This window comes from Drosophila nasuta, unplaced genomic scaffold (assembly GCF_023558535.2).
Source record: "Drosophila nasuta strain 15112-1781.00 unplaced genomic scaffold, ASM2355853v1 ctg16_pilon, whole genome shotgun sequence".
In the NCBI taxonomy this organism is placed as follows: Eukaryota; Metazoa; Arthropoda; class Insecta; order Diptera; family Drosophilidae; genus Drosophila; species Drosophila nasuta.
The window spans coordinates 1,157,649-1,183,392 of NW_026869398.1; the positions used below are offsets into that span (position 1 = coordinate 1,157,649).

At 34.5% G+C, this 25,744-nt stretch overlaps 2 protein-coding genes and 1 long non-coding RNA gene across 5 annotated transcripts; 1 reads left to right on the plus strand and 2 right to left on the minus strand.

The window, feature by feature from the left end:
- Positions 1 to 246: 246 nt before the first annotated feature.
- On the minus strand, positions 247 to 13,086 carry LOC132797644 (catenin alpha). 3 transcript variants are annotated; one of them, XM_060809399.1, is made up of 12 exons: positions 12,689 to 13,004; positions 6,456 to 6,832; positions 6,084 to 6,401; positions 5,790 to 5,993; positions 5,046 to 5,730; positions 2,854 to 3,005; positions 2,338 to 2,410; positions 2,124 to 2,191; positions 1,884 to 2,065; positions 1,188 to 1,428; positions 1,017 to 1,133; positions 247 to 759 (listed from the first exon to the last, which is right to left on the minus strand). In XM_060809399.1, the coding sequence occupies exons 1-12, from the start codon at positions 12,837 to 12,839 to the stop codon at positions 595 to 597; spliced, it is 2,733 nt and encodes a 910-aa protein (XP_060665382.1). In that variant the 5' UTR covers positions 12,840 to 13,004; the 3' UTR covers positions 247 to 594. The 3 variants fall into 3 exon arrangements, with proteins under 3 accessions (XP_060665382.1, XP_060665383.1, XP_060665384.1); XM_060809400.1 differs by lacking the exon at positions 12,689 to 13,004 and adding an exon at positions 12,456 to 12,528; XM_060809401.1 differs by lacking the exons at positions 247 to 759; positions 1,017 to 1,133; positions 1,188 to 1,428; ... (2 more) ...; positions 2,338 to 2,410; positions 2,854 to 3,005 and adding an exon at positions 4,972 to 4,991 and having other exon boundaries at positions 12,689 to 13,086.
- Positions 13,087 to 19,636: 6,550 nt separating this feature from the next.
- On the plus strand, positions 19,637 to 20,994 carry LOC132797663 (uncharacterized). Its single transcript, XR_009633758.1, has 3 exons — positions 19,637 to 20,288; positions 20,414 to 20,719; positions 20,785 to 20,994. It is a non-coding gene; the product is annotated as an uncharacterized LOC132797663 (long non-coding RNA).
- Positions 20,995 to 22,565: 1,571 nt separating this feature from the next.
- LOC132797662 (pinin) lies at positions 22,566 to 23,814 on the minus strand. Its single transcript, XM_060809417.1, has 2 exons — positions 23,619 to 23,814; positions 22,566 to 23,542 (listed from the first exon to the last, which is right to left on the minus strand). The coding sequence occupies exons 1-2, from the start codon at positions 23,729 to 23,731 to the stop codon at positions 22,693 to 22,695; spliced, it is 963 nt and encodes a 320-aa protein (XP_060665400.1). The 5' UTR covers positions 23,732 to 23,814; the 3' UTR covers positions 22,566 to 22,692.
- Between the last annotated feature and the right edge of the window lie 1,930 nt (positions 23,815 to 25,744).

Sequence of the window (25,744 nt, forward strand, 5' to 3'; positions counted from 1 at the left end):
TAAATTATATTTAGAGTCGGCTTTAGTTAATATCGCTTTATCAATTCACCGAAGTTAACAGTAGAATTAATTTTTCGGTGAAATGGGGGATACCAAAGAAATTTCTAGAGATCTTGATCTCAGGAAATTTGCAGGCCAGCTAAACCGTAGATGGCACATAACTTTAAGTGCTTTAAACATCTGCTGCACAGTTACATTTTATAAAGAAACTCGATTTTGAGTGAATGTTTATTAATTTATATGTGTATTTACTTTTCAGTAAAATATTTTCAAGTTCAAAGAATATAATTTAAATAGAAAAAAGTAAAATTAAAATTAAATGTATAACTTAGCATAATAATGTTTTTTTTTAGCTTGCCTTTTTAATATTGAAAAATTATTGACATATGTAGGCATCTTCATATATGCAAGCACTTATGAAATATTTTCTACCTGTATACATAACTTATTTATCGCTACACAAATTATGTAATTCTGATAATGAAGCATATAAGTATAATTTAGAGTGTGTTAACAGCAGAAATACATTTTTTATTTTAAATTCACGTATTGATAGGAATATATATATTTTATAATTGTTCGAAATATCTGCCTTTATACAGCATCTGCGGGACTTTGGAATTCAGATAACGCATGAATTGGATTTTGCACTTTTTTCTGTGATCCTTTTCGAACTTTAGCACGAACTTCTTCAGGTTTTTCAGGACGCACTAATGGTTTTTTTTCTGGTGCTTTCATTTTCCATACCACAATTGGAGACTAAAAAAGTTTTCATTAGGAAATACTGTTTAGTCATAGAGTACGATAATACATCGCCCGAAAAGTCTTTGTTTTAATTATTAAAGTGACGCACACTACTATACATATGTGAAACTTGCGAAAAAGATAGCCTCCATCTGAGAACAATGCCATAAAACATTTTTCGGCGAGTAACATCGCAAGTGATTTATACAAAAGCTTTTCAGGTGATGAGTTATTTTTGTAAAAAGAAAATTCTATTTATCAAATATACTTACAGTAACGGTGCCTTGTCTGGTGTATTTTGTGGAAGCTACATAGGAGTACTTCACAGTGAGTACAACAGCATTCATCAAATTCTTAGCTGCTTGGATTAATGATGTGGCACTATCCAGCTAAAAAAAAAATTACTATCTATTTTACAAAAATTATTTTTAAATAATTCTTACCCCAGACACGATCAATTCACCACTAATGTTTTGTACATCTGCTTTGACCTTTGAAGTTATTTGAATTTGATGACAATACAATGCGATACGTTGCAAATATGCTAACAAGTCTTTTTTAGTGCTGCTTTCAGGGCATTGCTCAGCTATCTCACGGGTTAACTTATCAAGTTTATTGCCGGCTTCGGATATTTTTTTAGCAGCATTGATAACGTCCATAGTAGTCTTCAAAGGGCCGCGACCTCTATGCATTTGTAAAAATTATTGTTATATATTATTGTATTATTTTATAGCCCCAATTCAAGTTTTAATATATTAGGATAGATTTAAAAAAAATGTTTCACCTTAACCATTAGTTATTTAATAAGCAAAATATATACAAAAGCGATGTTTTTGATTTTGTAACTGTACATAATATTTTCGATACGAATCCAATAACTAAATGGCAAGTTAAAAAACATTATTTATATTGCATTATTTCTAGTACAATGAACAATATGGTTGTGGCCAGGAGCAAAATATTTTCTTCATTCCTAATTTTTCTGAGTAATATCTATATATTTATTATTTAATATAATTTTGGTACTTGTACACTCAGTACAAAAGATTTTTACTTGCGGTTAGTTCTTTGCAAATGGTCTTTCAAGGGAATGAATATCAAAGCACCATTCCTTTTGTTCAATATAATATTTAAATCACCTTGTAAAATCTGTCATTTCCATCATTATCATACACATATGTTTTGCCAAGAAAATGATGTCATTGCCGGTGTCATCCCATTTTGCGACCTCGGAATCAAAAGTAAGTTTTTCCCTTCGAAATAGCTCGACTTGTTGGGCAATCTTTTGCTTATCTTCTTCTGTCATTTTACGCATTGCTTCCTTTAAATCAAATGTACAAACAATAATGAATCAAAAAAAAAAATTTGTAATTACTTACTCTAGCTGTGCAAATACCACTAATGTCTGGATACTCGTCAACGGTCTGATCTCCTGTATGTGCACTCGCTAAAAATAATTAGTTACCAATTAATTAATAGAAAAAATTAAAAATACAATTTAATTTCTAATTGTATATTTGAAAAATTAGTACTTAAATTTTATAACTATAAATATACAAGCTAAAATATAAAAATCGAAAATTAAGATCTTACATCGACTTCGAGTTTCCAACGTTAAATCTTCAACTGGTTCAAATTCGGTGTCTGTATCCAAGTCCTCTGAGCTCTGAAAATGTATCAAGCATCATACTTTTTTCAGACAAGATGATAAAATTGATTATGCTTAACATGCGGCTATACTGACAGTTGAAGCTAAGAAGCTACGATATTATTAGAAGAGCACATTGGTTGTATTTCATTGCCTCCTCGCGGTTAATGCTAATGTTAAAGTTTCACTATCTTAATCACGTCTTTATAGAAGACCAAGAGTTAAGAGCATAAAGCTTTTAAAACAGCAAAATTAGTTTGCAGCAAAACTAAGTACTATGTCCGCATCCTTCCCGTTCGAGTGTGGTAAACTCTGTTCATTTTTGAACGGGAAATGGTCTCTGATTTACAATCTGAATGTAATGTGATTTAGCTCAGTATCGTTTGACTACTTAGATTTGCATAGCGTGTATGTCCATGCACAAGAATAAATTGTTCAAATTAACGTTTCAATTATCTTACTCTATTCATTAACACCGCACGGCGAATTTCTCGAACTCCATCATAAACCAAGCGCGATGCATCAATAAAATCGTTTTCATCAACATCTTTGTTTGAATTGGTAGATAGAGCTTCGACGGCAGCATCAACTCGCTGCTCAAATTTGATCATAACTGAAAGAGATAGCAATTGAATATTATTTATTAAGAATTTCAATTAACATTTCAATGTATTAGACCATTTGGCCATAGTCTCGCCCGCTACATATTGACACATATCGAAGTGAAACTTCTATAATATTTTACTGTCGCAAATTTCTTCATTATGCCATTTATAAATTCTTAATACTGCTAACATAAAAAATTCAAATTCAAAAAGTTTACATGTCTTCGATAAGCTTTCATTTTTGTGTGGCAATTTCAGTCTCCTGCTACATACATATACATAAATAAATACAAATTTCTTGAGGCTTTCGGGTTTTTCTGCCTGTGGCAACTTTTTAATAATGGCTGAAAAGTTTTACAACTAAGTTGCCTCCTTCTACCTGTTATAATACACTAGCGTAGCGGGTATAAAAACGTGAGGATAGTATTATGTGTTTCATAAGGGTATAAACAGAGAGCTATTGCACAGCCAGCAACAAACGAAACACATTTTGGCACTAGCCGGCAACCAGCATTTTCTATCAGCAGACAATAATATTATTACAAAATAAGAAAACCAAAAAATAAATTAATTTAAACTAAATAATCAAAAGGGTGATAAAAATAATAATAATGTTAATTGCAAACTTCTTTATGCCCTACTTACAAAGAGCAAAAAATACAAGCACATACATACATTGTCACCCGATAGGGTGATAAGTGATAACTTAGCTTAAACGACTGAGAGCACATCGTCGCAGCTACGCAAAGAAAGATATTCATTTTAACTCAAAATAATCTTTCATGGCTAAGGCTCCGCCTAGGTATTATTACAATAAGTATTACATTGATTTATATATTTCTGGCCTAGGTAACTTTTATCCATACTAGAACTAATTGGCTTTTCCCAAAAACAAAATTTGGACTTTTATCAATAATCGTTTGATATCGATAGAGAATCAAAAACTTACATCGGCAAAAAATGGAATTAACTCGGTAATACAAATTAAAATTACCTCTAATTTCACTAAGTCGCCAGCTGGTGTTCAAGGAAACGTTTAGAAAAACGGCGCTAATTTGCAATGGAAGATGTAGACTCTTAAATCTGTTCGAGTTAACGATTGCCAATTGTCTTTACCGGTGAAAACTTTTAATTTAAAATCAAATCATACAATTCCTGGAAGTACATATTTTAGTTTTTATTCCTAGTTCTTTCTCATTTCACTATAAAATTAAGTCAGCGCTTTATCTTTACACTCAAAAAAGTACAGACATTTTCAATTGGATTGTGTTTAGATACATACATATGTTTCTTAACCCAACTGAACTTCAGAGATAAGTCAAGTTTAATTAAACAATTTATTTTATTTTATTTCTTACCCGAAAATTCTGACCGCGAGGTGAAAAAAAATTATAAAAAGTGGATTTTGCTTCATATTCGAATATTATTTTTTGCCTAAGCACAACGTAATTTATTATAAATTTATCGTCATTCTGCTCAATGTATGTGAGGAAAATGGACAGTAAACAAAATTAGAGATGCAAATATAACTATTCCATTTAGATCTATCCTACTTTATTTAGTCTATTTTTACTTCAATGAGTTTTTTATATGCGATATATTTTTCAACATTCTTTTTGACTCAAAGGAAAAAAAACAAGAGGCAACTCATATAATGTTAAAAATGTCTCGTACGACAAAAATAAAAACAATTGATTCTGTTAAGCGATATTCAAATATTGCCCCAATTAAAAAAAAATACGAGCGCCTACTATACATTTTAGGAATCATAAAGTCTGTAGTTATTGTTGTATCATTACTCTACGCTTTTCGATTTTTCTCGTTTTCTTGGGCATGCTAAAAATGTAAAACAAACTTGATCTGCGAGCAACAACAAGTAACAAGTGTTGCTATAATTATAATTCCTTCTATTACAGTCTGGGTAGTCTACGCTTTCATGCAGGCAAACAAGACGGACATTGATATATTGTCTCCGCAGTTGACGCTGGTCTATCCTATACGTAGTGGCTATTAAAAGATTACAGCACAAAAAGTATTTTGATACTAACCTTGCTCTCGAAGAACTTTGACTGCTTCTAGGACTCGTTTGGTGTAAATACATGGTTCATAATTATCCATTTCAGCTTCAACAACATTGCATACACGTGACGATCGGCCCTGTATAGATCCCGCTGTTTCACGTAAATCTTTAGCGTCGCCAACTTGTAAAGCCATTACACATTTGTTGACATCTTCTAAAATATGATTTTCCGATACAGCTAAAAAGTCATCAATAGTCGTAATATCATCAACGGCTTCTGTCAAAATTCGAACTTGCACTTCCCATGCCTGTCGATAAGCGGACATATTTTCCTGGGCAACTTTAGAGTTAGGTCGAACCGTAAGAATTGATGCTGCGTTAATTACTTGGGGACACAAACTTTCAATTTGGGCCGCAGCGTATCGGACCATTTTTACTCCATCTTCGTTATTTGACATACTGCACACGAGATTGGCAACTTCAACAAGCTTTTCAGCATGTTTAGTAAATATGTCAGCTTTCTCTCTGACTTTCTTTTCATTCCCTGACTTGGCAGCTTCAATCAAGTCAATCAAAGGAGATGTCGTTTCTAAGAACGAATCGGACACGTGGTCAACAACAGCTTTACGTAACTGCCTGCGAAGATCTCTCGTTTTACGACACATTTGATCAATTGCGCGATCCAGTCCTGCTGTATTATCTTTCTGGCCCATCTTGAAAAAAAAATAAGATTCACAATTATTTATACTAAAATAACATACAAAATACTCACATTTGACATGTATTCAGAGAGAAGATCCTGTAAAGCTTGACGCACAGCATTACATTCCGCTACAATTCTTTCTCTGCGCTCGTCTCGCGTACAGTCTGCATCGGCCATTAATGCTGCTGCACTGATTATACTCTCGAGACGTTCTTCAAGCAGTTGACGTGACCGTTTCTCACTATAAGTCATGGGATCCATTACAATGCCTTCCTAAAATATTATTTTACATAATATAAAAGTAAACCGCTGTAGCAAGTTTATGTATGAAAAAAATTATAATTGATTTTTGTTTAAACTCACATCAAAATCGTCCAAGGCTGCAGCTAGTTCCCCAGCGCCACTGTAAACATCAGTAGGTTGTGATGATTTTCCTTGTGCTACATCACTAATCGTATTTACTGCGTCGCAAACTTGTTTCAAAATGAAATCCCGGTTGACTTTGGCTAAATCTAATTCTGGGTGTCGAACATAGACCTTGGATGCGGTTAGAAGCATTGTGGAATGTTTTTTTAGCATTGCACGAGCAGCAGCCAAGTCATCTCGCAATTGAGGATCCTTTAGCTCCTGCTGACGTTTTGCTGCTTGTTTTATAAGTTCTCCAGCGTTGCGACCAAATTGCTACAAACAACCAAATGTTCAAATTTTATATTAAATAAAACATTTTATACTTACTCTCATATTGTCCATGAGTTCATCTTGGCTAGATGCATTTTTCAGTTTATTGAGGTCATCTTCAACAATATGAAGAGACTTAAGCAATAAATGAACATCAACCATATCAGCCAATATTAGTAATCGTGTGACAGCAGAAAGTAAATTTCTAGCTGCCCGCACCATGTTTCCGCGTTTCAATGAACTGCATGGATCTTCTGAAAATTCTCTTGCTGCCAGACTCATTGCATCTCCAGTTTTCCTCACTTCGTCTACCGCTGATAACATCTCCTGAGTAATGTCTGGATTTTCATACGCAATTTGTTCTCCTTTTTGAATGAAGTTTTCCGTGGCTTTTTCAACTGCTGCAACTAGTGCGCTAGCTCGTTTTGATTTTCCTAAAAGAACAGAGGCAGAAATACTTTTCTTGATATTCATATATTCTATTCATTATATTCTATGTCTATTCATATACATTACAATATATATGAAATTCTTCATACTCATTGATTTGTTATTTTATCACAAAAAAAGACATATTATTTATTACGGAGTATTTTTTTTTTGGTTATAGGCAAATGTATAGTAGACAACATTGTGCATATCATCTGAAAATTACTATGACTATCCCGTATTCACTTCTAACTTTTACTATCATATTATCCTTTTATTGGAAATATCTCCCAAATTTATATTTTCCTGCCAGCCAATAATTGCATACAAAATCAAAAGTTTTCATAAATACTATTTTATATTATTAATTTTTTTCGAGTTCTCAGATATAATTTCTACATAGTTTGCCTATTTTTGCAGCACTATTTATATAATTTTATGATAATTATTTGTTGTTTTTTGAAACCACTTCATATAGCACACTCAGACTCTAGAAATGAAAGCTAAAATGGGTTGATACTGAAAACAAATTCTTTGTATGAAAATATTTTCTCCAGATCTGGAGAATAATAATTCTTCGGTGCGAACAATTTTAAGTTGGTTGAACTATGTGGGTTTAATAGCAAGAATAAGAAAACAAAGCTGGTCATATATGTCACCATCACCATACCTGGCAATGCACTATGGGCAAAAAGTCGCTAAGTGCGGCATTTTTACATTTTTTTTTGTGTTCGGTATCATTAAATTGACTTTATTTTTGAATTAGAATACTTCAAGAATACTGAAACATATTTTTAAAGAATTTTAGACTTCGTTGGTAATTTGTTATTCGCCCATATTAAAAGACTATGGTCTGGACCCTCAAAAAAAAAAATTTGCGTGAAAATTTGTGATTTTTTCTGTCAGTTTTATATTCAAATATTAAATCAAATAAAAAAGATTGAATATGGAATTTAATCGTCAAAGTATGTAATATTAATTATTGGCACTAAATTTTTAGAACATGTGATATAATGTCCAATTGTCCCTGGTAACAAATGTATTTGTGTTTCTGTGGAGTGTAACTAGTGCGTCTACGCCGGTCGAGGCAATATTAAAGCTGAATGTTATTAACCAAACTGTTAACAATCAAATAGTGGTTAACATTTTTGCCCGATTTACGCCAAAACTTAATGTTGCAGTTGTATTTACGTCTTGTTATCCAACGTTGCTTGATTTTTGGAGCAACAACAACCGCCAACAAACTGCTGTGAATCAGTTTTGTTTTGCAAAATATCGATGAAAATGAATTAAGTGATGTTCAGCACATCTTAATAAAAGATAAGTTTATTCAGTTTTTCGGATTGAATAAGACTATTTATTATACCCGCTACCCATAGGGTAGAAGGGTATTAAAACTTTGTGCCGACAGGAAATGTATGTAACAGGTAGAAGGAGGCATCTCCGACCCTATAAAGTATATATATTCTTGATCAGCGCCAACAGCCGAGACGATATAGCCATGTCCGTCTGTGTGTCTATCCGTATGAAACACTGGATCTCAGGGACTATAAGGCATAGAGCTCTAATTTTTTTCGACAGCATTTGTTATGTTTGCCCGAAGATCAAGTTTGTTTCAAATTTTTGCCACGCCCAATTCCGCCCCCGCAAATCAAAAAAATCGAATAACAAGCGTAATTTTAAAGCTAAAGTTGCGAATTTTGGTATATATAGTAGTTATGATACCTGAAAATTTGGTTGCGATCAGATAAAAATGTCGTAGTTATTAAAGAAATATTTTTGTATGGGCAAAAACGCCTACTTACTAGGGGTCTTAGATGCTTTGGCTGACAATCTGGTATATTGTGCCGCCTATGGTATATTTATAGTATTTTTGCAGTATATATTAAAAATATAAATCGCATAAATATATACATAAATCGCATTAAAAAAAATATATATATGTATGTTTGTATTCCCGACCGGGACTCGAATTCGCCCACCACAATTACTATAGTAATTATTGTGAAGCCGCTATTGAACTCTAAACATCTAAGACACAAGCAATTGTTGTCGTGTTCATCTTCGTTGCAACACTACACATGCATACACACACCAATATCGAGCATGTATGTAGATACATAGACGCATACATACAAAAGAAATCATAGCAGGCGTTTTTCCCCATACAAAAGTATTTTTTCAATAACTTCGACAATTTTTTAATGTGATCGCAACCAAGTTTTCAGCAATCATAATGACTATAGTTATTATTGTATGTACCAAAATTCCGAAGTGGGCGTGGCAAAAATTTGAAACAAGCATAACAAATGCTGTCGAAGAAAATTATAGCTCTAACTCTTGTAGTCTCTGAGACCCATTGTTTCATACGTAGACAGAGAGACGGACATGGCTAGATCGTCTCGACTGTTGACGCTGATCAAGAATATATATACTTTATAGAGATACCTCCTTCTACCTGTAACATACATTTCCTGCCGGTACAAAGATATAATGCCCGTATACCCTATGGGTTGCGGGTATAAAAAGGTTCCACGAAGACTTCCAGTTTAATCAAGCCTGCACTAGATATCATTTTAGAATGAAAGTAATTACTATTTCATCCTTTGTTTTTTTGATTTAGTTAATGTTTACCAACTATTTGGTTTGTTATGACGCCTTTTCGATTTAGAAACTACTCTTTGACTCTAGCACTTATTTTTGTTTGCAATTTTTGCTATGGCAGGTATAGTATAGTATGGTATAGTTTTTCGATTTGAACTAAATTTGGGAAACATATATAAAATTGCTCAAAACACAATCCATGAGTTTGGTTTACATATATTCAAAAACAAAAAAAAATTCTTCAAGCTAAATGCTAAGAACTAACCGAATCAACCGTTTCTATAGCAGCTATATGATATAGACAGACTTACGAAATTTTATATTACATACATTTTTAAAAAATTTTGGTATAAATTTCGTCGCAAGTATGTACTTATGGCCGCGGCTCAATACAAGCCCAACCACTGTGCATCGGTTCCACTTATATTGAATTTGAATTCCATTTTGTTGTATCCTTGTTGGCCTAGTTTAGACGGTTTACCTTCATTCTTTTATTCAAGGGCGGCTTTTTTCCAGGTGTCCTTGCTATGAAGCCCATTTCATTTAATCTAAACATCAAGCAGGCTCGTTCTCATTAGAGCATTATCATCTCGAGCTATTTTGCATTTTATCAATACCAAAATTAATTTCCTTTCCACTTCACCAGTATCACGACGCAGTGAGCTTTCATTTTGTTCAGCTAATAAAATAATTCTTAAATTCTATTTTAACAATTGAGCTCTTGAAATTACGATTCGAATTCGTCACAGATCGACTAACTAAACTAAGCGCGAAAATTCGTATGATTTTTAATTGATTCGTAATATAAATTTAGTATTTTGGGTCTTATTTTGAGAACTTTCCTTATTGAGATTAATTTTCATAGTTTGGATCTTTTGCTCTTAAATAAATATTGTTTTAAGAGCTCAGATTTAAGATTAATGTTCTTAATTGTGGTAAAGTGGTATTTTTCAGTTAATATACAGTGGATAACAGCTTATTTCAACCACCACCAAACGTCAACTTTGAATCAGTATACTGTCCAAACTAAAAAATGTATTCAATTTATTTACGCAGGATTTTAGATTAATGTTTTAACATAGAGATATCCTGTCATTTATTCTCTATTATTTGTTTACTATATAACATTATAGAAAAACAAAAAATAACCAAAAAAAAGCGTTCATGTTTGTGTGATTTGCTGGCATCTCACATTTGGCTTCTGCCTTATTATTCCTACGAATCATCTTGTTTTAGCTTTAAATTTTTTTTTAGAAAATATAACAGTATATTACAAAATAATAGTAAACAGATGGTGCTTACAAATAAATTTGAGTAATTTTTTAGAAAAAATCGCTAATCTTGGAGCCAATGTTTATACCCGCAACCCATAGGATAAAAGGGTATTATAACTTTGTACCGGCAAGAAATGTATGTAACAGGTAGAAGGAGGCATCTCCGACCCTATAAAGTATATATATTCTTGATCAGCGTCAACAGCGGAGACGATCTAGACATGTCCGTCCGTCCGTATGAAACACTGGATCTCAGAGACTATAAGAGATAGAGCTATAATTTTTTCGACAGCATTTGTTATGTTTGCACGCAAATTTTTTCCGCCCCTACAAATCAAAAAAATCGAATTACAAGCGTCATTTTAAAGCTAGAGCTGCGAAAAATACAATAACAACTAAAGTATTTGTGATTCCTGAAAATTTGGTTGCGATCCGATAAAAATTGTTGAAGTTACTAAAGAAATACAGTAGATTCCGTTTATAGCGACTTTCAAGGGACCGACGATTTTACGTCGTTATACGCGGAAGACGCACTAATCGAAAGGAGCAAAATAAATTTTTGTTTTGTTTTTTTTTATGGTTGCCATGTTCGTAATAGGTTTTTAAGATGAAACAAATGAATTTTTAAACAAAACAAAAAATTGATAAATTACTTTATTGGAATGGTTTTCCCATAATAAATCGTATACCTGCTAAAACTAACAGAGAGTAGTGAGTATGTAAGAACCTTCGTGTCGCTCCTACGCTCCCAACAAGAGTGCCACTCACTGATAAATGCATACATTTATGACAGCGTCGTTTGATACTTAAATTTGTTGGCAGTATTTCGCTGTATTTTTTTTTTCGTCGCAATATCCGGTTGAATTGTGAAAATTTCGTCGGTATAAGCGGTTTGTCGGTAAAAGCGGAGACGTACTAAGCGGAGGCCCTTTCATATAAGGTTGTATGGGGACCAACCAAGCCATCGACTTTTCGTCGCAATAACCGGAAGGACACTATAAGCGGAGTCGTTATAACCGGATTCTACTGTACTTTTGTATGGGCAAAAACGCCTACTTACAAGGGGATCATAGTTGCTTTGGACGACAATCTGGTATATTGTGCTGTCTATGGTATATTTTGAATGTGGTACTATATCGATATACCAAATATATATATTATATATATATATATATATATTATATAAAGTAAAGTATATAAAGTAACAGTCGAGTGTGCTCGACTGTGAGATACAAAAATGGGTAGCTGGTACCAGCTGGTAGCTGGTATATATATATATATAAGTACCGCAATAATTAGTTTTATTTCAAAATGGGTAGCTGGCTATATACCATATATATATATATATACTATATACATACATATATAAATATATACCAGCTACCCATTTTGAAATAAAGCTAATTATTGAGGTATTTCTGTATCTCAGAGTCGAGAACACTCGACTGTTACTTGTTTTATCTACATACATATGTACATGTAAATGTATGTACATGCAAATGTACATTCATACATGCGTACGTATAAACATTCATATGTAAATTCTTCTGTAATGTGTAAATACATACATATACGTATGAAGCAAATATTCATACAATTAAAGGCTCATATACATATGAAGTAAGCATATGTATTTGAATTCACGTAAATGCATGAATGACCAGTTGACCTAATAAATGTCGTAAAAACTATAAAAACTGTATATAGACAGAGATTCTTAAATACCAAACTACATACATAGATACTATACCATATTTAAAGTAGATATAGGGTCCTAGGTTATGAGTCACTATACGATTGTTTAGCATTTTATATTCGCTGCTTAGTCCAATAACCAACCGAAATTTATGAATAGAGATGCTTGGTATTGTTGACACAATTGTCAATTATCGAACATTTTACTATAAATATGTTTGTATTTACATATTTTCGTAGCAATACCTTTAATCACATTCTAAATCTTGTAATACACATTTTACTTACCTTTTTTTTTTTTGCTAGGACCTTTGGTGTTCACTAGTGTTGTCACTTGTAATACCAAAGGCTCTAATGTTTTCTCCACAGACATTGTACGGATTTCCAAATTTTTTGGGTCCCATTTTAAGGCTATTTGTCCAAAATCTGATAACGCCATTTCGAAATATGTTTTTTATATTTGACACAATCAGACGCTCGAATTATTTTTTCGTCTATAAAGACGACGCCTTATTTTATAAAAAAAAAATCGATTTGGAAGTGTCGATATCTTTCGGTATACGTAGAGTAACGATACTTAGGTGAATAATCAATTCAAAAAAAATGTTCCATACGATTTATCTGTTGATACACTAATGACACTTTGATTATATACTGCACTGTACATTTAAGTTACAAGTAGTTGAATTATTAATTAATGTTATTTGTTGTCATATCCATACATATTGGAAATATATAAATGTGTATTAGTTTACTTCCACAACTTAATGTCCGTCAAGATAGTTCCGCAACTTTGGCGTCGCCTATCGGGATAAAAATATCGGATGCTGTTTAAAGAAAACGATTATATTAATTTTAAATTGTCGCAATTATCACAAAAATTGAATTTTCCCAAAAAGGGCTATAACGACTTCAATAAAACAAAGAGCGACATAGTTAAACAAATGTGAAGAATAATTTAAAATTAATGTCGATATATTGCTTATGCACTAAACATGATTATAAACTTATAATATATATATGAAATAATATAAAAATTTAATATAAATTTAAATTTATTGCTTTTTTGTTTCATTTTGTTGTTTTCTGTAAGTATTCACTGTCCCCCCAAAATCAATTTAACTATATTGTGCCCCGCTTTAAATCGGCTATGGGTTGAGTACATGTTTATTTTCTTAAAAACCGCTATAAGTATTTTGACCATAATTGCTGCATATCTTCCTGGAACTGGAGCTGAGGTGGTTAAAATTTTCCCAAATATCTCGCAAACAGCTAAAGAAAAATTAATGATTTCATACGGATATATTTCTAAAACTATACCCTATAATTTGTCAAAAGCCAAATTTGCCGACAATTTTTCAGAACCGAGATATGGACAAAATTGTTAGAACCCCAATTTATCTTTTACGAATTTATACCAAGTACTAAATCAATTTGACGATCATGGATTAAATAAAAAGAAAAAATCTAATTTTTTCATCCAGGTCGAGTGTTACGTTCGCCCCATGTAAAAACCCATAAGAAAAAAAATCGGATTGAAACGTCAGCTAGTGCAGTGGGAATAAGCTATAATATTGCGTACCTATCTTTACGCACACCACATCTTAAGCGTCAACTATCGATATAATAATAACTGATAGATATCATTGTTTTTGTCTTAATGCCACGTTTCCACAGCCAGTCAGTTATTTTACGTCCGTTCAATCCCCGTTTTGACAATTCAACAGCCACAAACAACATTTCTTCGCGAATGCCACTCTACGAGATTGCTGGAGATATGTTTTAAAAATCAAAATAAATTTTTTTATTTCTTTTTTTATACCATGACACACTTAAGTGCCAGGCTAGCACTGTCAGCTGTTTGTTGAGTGTTGAGCTCATTTTCGGTTTCACATTGATAAAATATCGTGTGACTACCCATAGTGTCTTCAATATTTCTACGTTCGTTTTAGAAACTTTCATGTAGCTCGCGAACGTAGAAAACTGATTTTTTCCTATGGGTTTTTACATGGGGCGAGCGTAACATTCTTGGTTAATTTCCATTAAGTTAAAATGGTACATTTGCCCCCAGTAAAATCGCAAAATAGCCTAATTCCACTGCATTTAGTTTTTTTAAGTTTCGAACCAACTGTTTTTTCTTATGGGTTTTTACATTGGACGAACGTAACATTGGACCTGAATATATATTCAATATAGTCCTTCGTAGTGCTGCAAAAACATCGAGGTTTGGCACCATCGAGGTTTCCGATGTTTAAAAAAAAAACATCGATAGTATCGATGTTTAGAACAATTTTTTTGTAATTATTTGATATACAAGTTTAAAATCTTAAATAAAAGCGAGTTTTTTTTCTAAACCAAAACAAATAATAAATTTAATTCAATGAATAGTAAGCCATGAATTAATCACCTTCAAACAGATTAGAAACATGTACTTACGCTTTCTATTTACAGGACTAGCCATCGTACGACCGCCAACACCAATTTAAGCCAAGCTTTTAAAATAATCTGTAATTTATAATGTTACCCAAACCTGCTTCGCGCGCTTTTAGTAAATTTTGTGATGGTAATCCATTCAAACAAAACATCGATAGCGCAAAAAAAACATCGATGTTTTCTTTAAAAAATAAAAACATCGATAGTATCGATAGTGTGCCGATGTTTTTGCAGCACTAGTCCTTCGGCTCTCGCCACTTTTGTTTGTGAAATCAATGTGCGCGAGCTGATGGCAGCACAATAGAAAATTTCACACGCAAACACTATCCTTCGCTGCCCTATGCAGTCCATGTGCGACTGAACTAAATTTAACGGAATTTGCTGAGTTCGATGTTCGAAATCAGCCTGTCGCTTGTTGTTGCCATGGCTTGAGGGCCAATAATTCAGTTTTCAGTGAAACCATTATTTTGGCATGTATGGTATTGTTTGCTTAATGTTATTATGCCGTCAGAAACTTAGTGGCCGTACCGCTGATTGCAATATAAATATATAAAATCTGTATTGCTTTCTTGCCTTAACCTTTAGCCTCTCAAACTGAGTCAAGCAAGTGATTATGCTTAAATGGCACTGATATAAATGTGTCTACAAACTATACTTGATTCCGGTTTGGTTGTAGCAATTGCGAAAAGCAACTCACAACCCAAGACCTATGAACGCTTATGTTAAGAACGAAAATCCCTCATCACTATCTGCTAAACATTGGCAGAACAGCAGTACTCTAAGACAATCAGTTGTCCTGCATATCAAACAACTCTTCTCATGGCAATTGTGGCATTTACGGCAACAATACACGCAGTGACAAAGCAAAACTCGACAAATTTGCCGACCAAATGCAAAAGGTTTTTGAACCCATAAACGGAATACCTCTATAATTTTCAGTCAACGATGCATCCGATTGGACCAACCCGGTTCGGCAAGGAATTATTTACATTTACCAACTAAGGGTGACGGAGGATCGTTATGTAAATATTAGAAAACGCACGAAATGTCATCGATTGAGAAGATGGCATGTGAGATGGCATCTAGCTAGGAATTGAAAGATTTCGTAAAAAAAATTTAAGGACTTTTCCATCCTCACCACCATTTCTTTGCACTCACCTGATAATTACCTTTTTAAATCAGCTGTTTTTAAATTTATAATGCTTAAGAAAATAGTTGAGAAATGTAGTTGTACACTAACTAACTTGGATATATTATCCTTCTAATTATAACAAATCGAACTTTATAGATGTGGTTTCATCTCAACAAAATTATGGCCCATTTTAGCCAAAATTTTAAAGGTTGCTGTTTGATAAATCACAACAGTTTTTATGATATTAATTCTCGCTTTATTTGTTGTTGAAAAAGAAAACGAGCGAAAAATGATGACGCGTTTTAACTTCCGATTTTCAACTCATTTACTGCACAATGTTACATTCTATTCCTAACTTAACTTAAGCGAGACGAACTCGTTCAGAGAGTGACACGATAGTTTTATTGCGCTCTGGCTTCGCCATAACTCTCTAAAATTATCAACTGCACCAACACCTGCCCCCATGAACGGCTGTGCCTTCATACCACTGGCAGAGACGCCAGTTTATGAATTGACCGCTTGTAGAGCCCTCCACCGCTAGTTCGCACATCTGCGACGCGCTTCCCTCCGTCTTGTCCTGGGTAAACCGCCACGACTCAATCAAAGACGACGAGCTCTCCGATTTGTAGATTTGGCAGCGATTGGTTCCACTTGGCCCGTGATTTCAGACTCAGTACATACTCCTGGGACCATCGCTGCCAGAGTGCTGGCTTGAGCGATGTGACATCGCCTTAAGCAGCTTAAGACCATCCTGGTAGGAGTCCTGGACGCTGCCGGTGCCACCAGTGCACAACAGTGGGCCGCCCTCCAGTAGGTGCCATGGGTTTAATGCCTGGCCGTCTGTTGGATCCTGACTAACGGTTTCGAGTGGATGGGAGTTGAGCACCGCTTCGACCGTCACGACCACGGACACACATAAGCGAACACTTGTAACGAACTTGTATTCGTCGAAAATTTTTCAATAGATTCAACTAATAGATCCGACTTGGCTACCAAAGCTGTCAGTCCAAAAACAGTTTTGCGCACTTCCAAATTACGCGTCTCTTCAGAATGGTGATTAACTGGCCATGCATCGAGCGGTTCCTATAAGAATGACGGACCACTGAACCATATGAACGCGCATAGTTCAGACACTTCGCAACCTCTACGATATAGTGTCTGCGGGTTCTGCTTAGTTGGAACATGACGATAGTCCACGCTCTCTGACAACTCTTGAATCTCGGCCACGCGATTCGACACGAATGTCGCGAGAGTGGAAGGATGTGACCGGATCGAATAAAGAGTGACTTCCGAATCTGACCACAGAACCATCCGTTCAATTGATGATCGTATCAGCCTTCGGTGGCAGAGTTCTGCAAGAAGGTGGGCTACACACAACTCAAGTCTAGGATGTGTCGTAGGCTTGAGGGGCGCTACTTTCGACTTGGAGGTTTTACAATCTTCTGCAGTGTGCGCCCGAACGTAAATAAATGCCCATACGCTATTATTGAAGAGTGGGCAAATATCGTGGTACTTTTATGTTTTGCAACTGCGTCAAATTGATTTAAGTTGCTGTTGTTGCTGTTAGTCTCGGAGATTGTTATCGGTGCATCATTTTAATGTTGGTCGTTAATGCATATTTATGCAGTCGAAAATAGCTCTTCTTGAACGGTTGGTCCGACCATTCGAAGTGCGACACGATGCATCAAATACTACCTTCAGATTTGTCGAAGTGCTATCTAGGTGTTCATACGGACAGACAGACAGACGGACATGGCTAGATCGTCTCGGCTATTGATGCTGATCAAGAATATATATACCTCCTTCTACCTGATACATACATTTTCTGCCGGCACAAAGTTATAATACCCTTCTACCCTATGGGTAGCGAATATAAAAATTTTATTTTTATTATTTATATATCGCACAACACGATATCTCACTGATATACACAATCAACCAATGTAGGGGGATTTCGGCCGTATTTATATGTACAAATTAGCAAAACGTTATGTTTGTTTTTAAATAAAAAAAAAGCGATTGCTTTATTCGGTTGCCAAAATGGAACTAACTTATGACAATTCTAAGTCTTAAAATGAAGGCTCGCTGCCGCTACCGCTGCTGCCGTCGCTGCTGACGATCCCGCGTTGGCGCTGGTTGCGCAAGTGTCCCACGATGGATATTATGCTGACACAGGGCATGTGGCACTCGGTGCTGATTGCGATCCCGCGTTGCGCAAGTGTCCCACGATCGATGTTATGCCGACCCAGGGCATGTAGCGGATGTTCTGCAGACTTTGCAGAGCTTGCAGAATTGGCTGAGTGCATTTCAGGTGTCGATGCACTTAGCCACCTTCTGATGTGTCAACGTTGTTGTTAACTTACATATACATATGTATGTGCGCTTAGCTGTCAGCACACACGTTACATTGGCTGCGAGTGTGTTGACAAGAGAGGGCGACGAAAGCCAAGAGAGATGCATTCGCGAAGCAACAACATTTAAAGTCCACCCGGGAGCGCCATAAAAATCACAAGCATTTTTATTATAAATCTCGCTTTATTTCGCGAACGATTGACTGGACCTAATTGTTGTTGTTGTTGAAAACGAACGAAAAAATAGCGACGCGCTGTAGCTTTTGATCTTCAGCTCCTTTACTTCACAATGTTAATTTACATTGTGAGCCTAACTTAACTAAATTGGCGGAACGAACTCGCTCAGAGAGCGTCACTAAAGCTTTATTGTGCTTTCACTTTCGCCCTAATTCTAACAACTTCATTCGCAACTCTCTTAAACTATCAACTTCGCCATTAATTATTAATATGCAAAACACATAATGTTTTCATGTAAAGTTACCACGAAGTATTTTTTAATAATTAATTTTTGATCTGGAGGATGTTAACTGCTGTTCCCATCTGCAGATGAGCAACATTTTTAACGTGCGGAAAAGCAATATATTTCCACAAATTTTGGAGGGACCGTTTTTGGCAACCCTTATGACCCTAAAAAGTAAAAAAAAAAAAGTATAGCCCAAAGATTTGCTAAATAAATGCTGTAATTAAAAATAAACATATGTCTATTTTTCGCATGTGGAGCTGTCTACAAATTTTTTTGGTTGAGAACTTCGGAACAAAACGGCCCCCGAAAGACTTTGCACTGCTGCTTTTGTATATCCGCATGCTATGCTGAAATTTTCCGTGAGAATTGTTCGGAAGTTAACAGAGAAGTTTATATTCGCGATCGAATGTCGGCGTGGCCAGATGTGTTTTTATATTACAACTTTGTGCCGGCAGGAAATGTATGTAACAGGTAGAAGGAGCAATCTCCGACCCTTTAAAGTATATATATTCTTGATCAACACCGTCTGTCCATCCTATAAGAGATAGAGCTATAATTTTTCGACAGCATTTGTTCCGTTTGCACGCAGATCAAGTTGATTTCAAAGTTTTGCCACGCCCTATTAATTTAAATGCTGAATGTGTTGAACAATTTGAAGTGTTGTCCAATTCCTCCATAAAATTAAAAGAAGCTATTAGAAAAAAAAAATTGAAGTGAATAAAAGACAACAACTGAGGTCATAATAATAGACAGTGTCACGCGGCTGACAAGAAACATTTTTGGCATAAGTGCTCAATATATTGGTTCAGCTCAAATAAAATCCCTTATATTAGGCATGGTAGAGCTCAAAGGTGTTGGATCGAGCACAGCCAAAAATCTCGCCGCTAAAGTACTAAAGTCCTAAGTAAATATAATATAAACTTAAGCCAAATAGTGTCAGTTACATATGACAATGGTACCATTTGTTTTCGATGAAAATCTTGGTAAGGACTGCGAATATTGTTCAAACGATGAATATTTAAAAATATCGAAAAAGTGCCAAACGTGTTAATAAGGAAAATTCAAGTTTGTCGTTGTGCTGCACATACAGCTCAACTGGTTCCTCTTGATGTTACCAAATCGTCGGATGTGTTGAAATACCAATTTAATTGTCGCAACATGACGAAATTTATAAGAAAAACTTCAAATGGATATCGCGAAATATTCAAGCTGAAACAGCTAAAAATGCCGAAACTAGATTATTCGACCAGATGGGGATCCACTTACACGATGCTAAAGGATTTGTTAGTGGCCAAAGATGAAGTAACTGAAAGTGAGTCAACTGAAAACAATCGAACAATTCGAAGAAGACAATTTTTAAGTGGATGCATCGTTGTGGAATTTTATTGAAAACTATTGCTCAGTTTTCAGTCCATTGCAGAAAACATTAAAAAAATTCAAGAAGAACAACTACATTATGGAAATTTTTACGCCCAATGGCCAAAATTAGAAATTTGCACAGAAAAAATTGTAAATGATGCAACTCTCGATCTCTCGATCGAAAATGTTATTAAATAATTAATATCTCATTTCCTGTTTGTTTTTGAATCCTCGTTTTCAACATACACTAACACCACAACAAAAAAATTATGCAGCAAATCATTTTAAATCGATATGGGTCAGAATAAATGACAAATTCTACTGGACAGATATGCTCAACACCAAATCCGGGCTCACATTAATCTGTGAACCATTTTTTGATGAATAAGATGAATTGTTAAACGCTTACTTAGAGCAAGGGATCCAAACGGAAGTCAGACGTCTACTCAAAGATTGAGAATCTTCAACTTTCTTTCCAAAGAATCGATGCAGACGTTCTCACATTTTGGAAAGAAAAGCAGTGCACTGACCAGGAGCTATATGCACTAACTAATGTTTGCTTTGCGGTACCACCAACTCAGGTACGTATATATGCAATGTAAATGTTTTAATAAATTAAAACATAAATACAAATGTTTTCTAACAGGTGACGATTAAATGAGCATTTTCGACGCTAAGACTTGTACTTACTGATTACCGAAATCGACTAAGTCAGGAAGTACTAGAGAATATACTGCTGGTCAAATTGAATCCAAGCTTTCTGGATTCAACGATTGACAACTTATCTCTTTTTCAAGATGAAAAAGATTTTGAAAGTTTATTTTGAATAACATTGTATTTTATGAAAAAAAAAAAGAATTAAAAAAAACATATTTTCAAACTGTTTAATTTATCAGAATACAAGGGGAGCAAAAAACAGCATAAGCAGCAAAGTAAATCTCGACAGCGTTGGCTAACAATCTGGTATATTGTGGAGTATATGGTATATTTTGAATGTGGTACTATATCGATATAACAAATATGCAATTAGGTAAATTTTCAGTATTTTTTTGTATTTTGCTATATATTTTTAGAAAAATACCGCAATAATTTGCTTTTATTCAAAATAGGTAGCGGGTATCTCACAGTCGAGCACACTCGACTGTAACTTTCTTACTTGTTTTATTGTAAACCGGGAAGACAAGTAGTCGTCATTAGTAATTGTAACTGATATAGTGATATATATAGATATAGTGCAGATGGGGATCAGTGGGATTGCCGTAAACGCCTTTTTACGAGCTGCTCAATCTCTTGCGAAACGCGTGTCGCATTTGTAGCGCTGAAATACGAGCTGACGCAAGTTTGTAGAGAAGTTTATATCAGCTACGTTATCCAATTATCGTAGGTTTAGTTAAATATGAAAAACTAAATTTTTTTGTAAGCCAATTTGTTATTTTATTTACTCGGTGTTGATTTATTGGAAAGCAGCGGTAAAAATCTGATGGCAGATCAGATTAAGATTTGACGCCTTGTATGTTTTTCGTAACTGCAAAGTCAGCCAAATATACTTCTTTCCTTCAGTCTGTAGGACTGCCAGGCGAGACACAATCTATTGTTTGGGTTAGGTCTGGGTCATTCGTTCATTCTAATTGACGTGAATTTAAAATTGTATTTGCTTATAAGATTCGCAATGTTACGAGTTTGTTAGCTGAGAAGACTTCGTTACGAATTGTACCAGTGGTGGTCAGTTTTTGGAGTAATCGACTTCTTGTCTCTAAGATCTAGATGTTCGTACGGACGGATAGACAGACGGACAAGACTATATCGTCTCGGTTATTGACGCTGATCAAGAATATATAAACTTTATTTAGTTGGAGATGCCTCCTTTTGCCTGCTACATACTATATTGTTGTTGTTGTAAAATAGCCGCACAATTCATATTGTGCTTTCATGCTTTGCGTCAGAATATTTGAGTATGCACATTCATATGCAAGCGTAAGCGTTTTCTGACATAAGAAAACAATTTAAATTTCAAAAGCTTAAAGCCATAGACATATGTAGATCTTGAAAAGTGAGTACATTTGCATTTTCAAATGCAAAAAAAAATCTGATCAAAGAAAGCAAATGTGAAGCGCGATATATTGTACTTTAACAGCTTGAAAATGTATTACACCGACTTGAATATACATATGTATGTATGTACTTATATTATGTGCTAAGGTTTGGCGGTTACTTGTGATTTTGACGTTCTACAATTAATTTTAGCAGAAATTTTACTCAGAATAAGTAATACTATCGAACACAACAGTTTTTAGAGAATTGGGAACTCCATAGAATAACGGAATTCGATACGTCACAAACATGTACATATTCACAGCTACTTGCTACTCTACACATGAATAGTTAAAAGGGCCTTGAGGTATGCAAAATGAATTAAAGAATATTAAATTTACTTTGGTCCAACTTAACTTTTATTCTATTTTTAAAATATAAGTCTAGCGACATCGAAAAAAGTTAAGCACATATCGGCATTAACTAATAATCGCAATACTAAGAAAAACGAATAATTTGCACATCATTCTTCAAGCGTCAACCAATTGTGATTTGATTTTTCAGAATTGTCAGCCAGCAGCGTTTTTATATTCGATTCATTTACTTGTTTGCCTGCATCGTAAAAGTTGCTGTTGCTGCTGTCATCTAATCCGTACTCGTCTTCCTCCATATTATTAGTGTATTCGATTTCTCTTAGATCAGCTTGCAAGTTTACGCGGCGTCGCTCAATTAGGGAATCCAGTTCGATTTTTCGTTTTAAAATTAACTGTTCGGTGTGCGGTGTGTTTAATCTGGGTTGAAAGAGTAGATGCGGCTTGCTTTTGGTTTGTATTTGGTTTTTTTGATTGTTCATTGAGTGCTCCCAAGTTTTGAAATCCTTTACTCTAGCCATTTTATTTTCAAGACATTTGATTTCAAGTTGTTTGCGCTTCCTATCTAAATATAATGAATTGCGTTCCTTTTGCAATAGTTCTCTTTCTTGTAATTGTTGTTTCTCCAACTTCTTTTCAATCTGTGCCTTCTTATCTTCGGTTTTTCGTAATCTTGATTCCTCTTGACAGAATTTTTGTAATGTACCCAAGAGCGAACCAAACATACGTCGATTTCGAGCTCTTGATTCTGAATCAATGCCTTGAGCTTCAACAATCTCTTCTCTAGAAGGTAATTCCCGAATTACCCGTGAATTTATTCTTGGGGTTGGCAGCCATATTGACGCATCTTCATCCTCTTCTTTAGAGGGTCGATTTACTACGATTTTTGAATCGTGTATCCGCCTATTTGTCCTCAAAGTAATATCCTTGCGTGGCACATTTCGGTCGTAATTTGATTCATTTCTCTTAGAAGTTCCGCTGTCAGGATTATATCTGTCCACTCTAGAAACAAATTCCTATTAACATATTTGTATGTACAAGTAAACACGTATATGCATGAGAAATTTAAAATAAAAACCTGGAATCCTTAAGACCACGACCAACAAATCGTCGAATGTTATCATTTAAAGTTGTCAATGACTGACGAGCATGACTTAATTTTGCTTCTAAATCACACACGTTTTCTTCCATGGCTAATAAATGTGTAGAAATATTTAATTTCTAGTTTAGCGAAACTAATCGACTAGAGATGCACGCTTCTTGGTATGTTTTGATACATGAATTTCAAAATATCGATAATTTTAGTTTCGTCCAAGTACCGTTTTGGCGTTTCCACCGCCAAGAACCGAAAAGTATGGACAACGGTAGCCTTCATAATGTAGCCGCTCTGAAATGCCAGCTGTTCAAATGTAAACAAGAGTTGGCAAACAATTTAAAAAACTGTATACGTACTTGTAAAATGGAAAACTATTTTAAATTTTAATATCTTGACAAAGTGGAGGAAGATCTAATTTAAGATAGGCCATTTGTAAGTAGAATTGCTGGCAGCTATGCAATATTTACATTGATATACATATGTGTATGTGTGTGAGTTTTTTGTGCAGACCTCAATGGCGTTTAATTTTATTCCCACAACTCAAACAACATTTCCTCGTGAATGCTACTCCACAAGGTTGCTAGAGAATTGTGCCAAAAAGCTAAATAAATTTGTTAATTTATTTATTCATACTTTGGCGCACAGCTGCTTGTTGAGTGGTGATCTCTTCTTCGTTGTCATATCGATGAAATATCGCGTGATTACTCAAAAAGTGTGCTCGATATTTCCATGTTCGTTATCGATATTTTCATGTAGCCGCGAACGTAGAAAAACCGAGTTTTTTAAGGCAAACGAAACATTCGAACTGAACGGAAAAGAACCGAGTATTTTTGTGCGGTGGATACGGGGCATAAGTCTTAAATGTAAGAAATAAAAAAATTTGCGAAAAACTCAGTTCTGAGTTATCGGTCATATTGGATTATAGAAGGTTTTAGAGTATAGCTTAAAGAATATATCCCCAAAATATCATGCACTGGGGAAAAGTAGAACAACCTCAATTCCAGCCCCATACAAAATGATCCCAATAAAATCAAAGCTTCCGATTAATGTTCATAAGTCTCTCGTCAGCCAAGGCGCGCGTTATTCATTTAAAGACATATGTATCTATATTTAAGAAATTTTTTTGGTAGAAGTCCCTAAAGTAATTTTGAAGAAATTTGATCTTTTGTCAACACATCAAATCAATTTGATTTTACAGGTGCATCGATTAGCTGGAACCAATGCGGAATCAGTCATGCCAGAGCTGACTCAAACCGGGGTACGTAGTGTAAAATAACACATTTTTCGTTTCGGCGGGATTTTAAAAACTTACAGAAAATATCTAAATAAAACAAGTATGTTATATATTAAATTGACATTACATTTAAATGAGCTGAATGCTTATATTGATAAGTAATATAAGAAATTCTATGTTCCTTAAAGAAAGATATCACATAGCAAAATTATTTAAGTTTTTGAGAAAATATTTAATACATCTAAACTTATTTTGGTGGAATCCAATACTGTAAATTTTCTTAAAAAGCGCTCTAAATATTCCGAAAAAAAGAATTATTTATAGAGATGCTACATATGTAAGTATATTCTTTAAATGTGTATCTACGAACGTCTAAAGAAAATTACAGTCATCAATTGGTATCATTAATTTTTTTGTACTCATTTTGTATAGGACTTGTGGTGAGATTGATAAATTTTACAAAAAAAAAAAATTAGATCGTAAATTCTGCACACAATGACATAAATTCAAAAGAAAAATAATTTTATTGCCTATTGATTTGCATCCAAATACAAATAATCTATTGTAAATATCGCTATTCATGAATGGCTTATACATATGTATATGTGGCAACCCCTTTCAGTTCTCGTGATCAACAAAACTCGATAACTCACGCGAGTATCGATATTACGGGAGTACATCTCCAGGAGACACACTCTCCCCTCAATAAGTTTCGTCAGCTTCGTCCGCCGCCACTGCAGAGTCTTTGCCGCTTTCATCTCCCGATCATCTTTTTAGTTTTAAATATAAGTATATAGTAATCAATAAACATAAGGCAAAGCAAATTGGTGACCCCGACGTGATCACTATATACACACGAGTACTGGTGCTTACA

Bases quoted from the DNA above. Each gene is read 5' to 3' on its own strand.
- LOC132797662 (XM_060809417.1), bottom strand. From the start codon at position 23,731: ATGGAAGAAAACGTGTGTGATTTAGAAGCAAAATTAAGTCATGCTCGT. The intron at 23,543-23,618 runs GTTTTTATTTTA...ATTTGTTTCTAG, and splicing joins CGTGGTCTTAAGGATTCCAG to AGTGGACAGATATAATCCTG.
- LOC132797644 (XM_060809399.1), bottom strand. From the start codon at position 12,839: ATGGCGTTATCAGATTTTGGACAAATAGCCTTAAAATGGGACCCAAAA. The intron at 6,833-12,688 runs GTAAGTAAAATG...CTGTTCTTTTAG, and splicing joins TCCTAGCAAAAAAAAAAAAG to GAAAATCAAAACGAGCTAGC. The intron at 3,006-5,045 runs GTTAGTATCAAA...TATCTCTTTCAG, and splicing joins CAAAGTTCTTCGAGAGCAAG to TTATGATCAAATTTGAGCAG.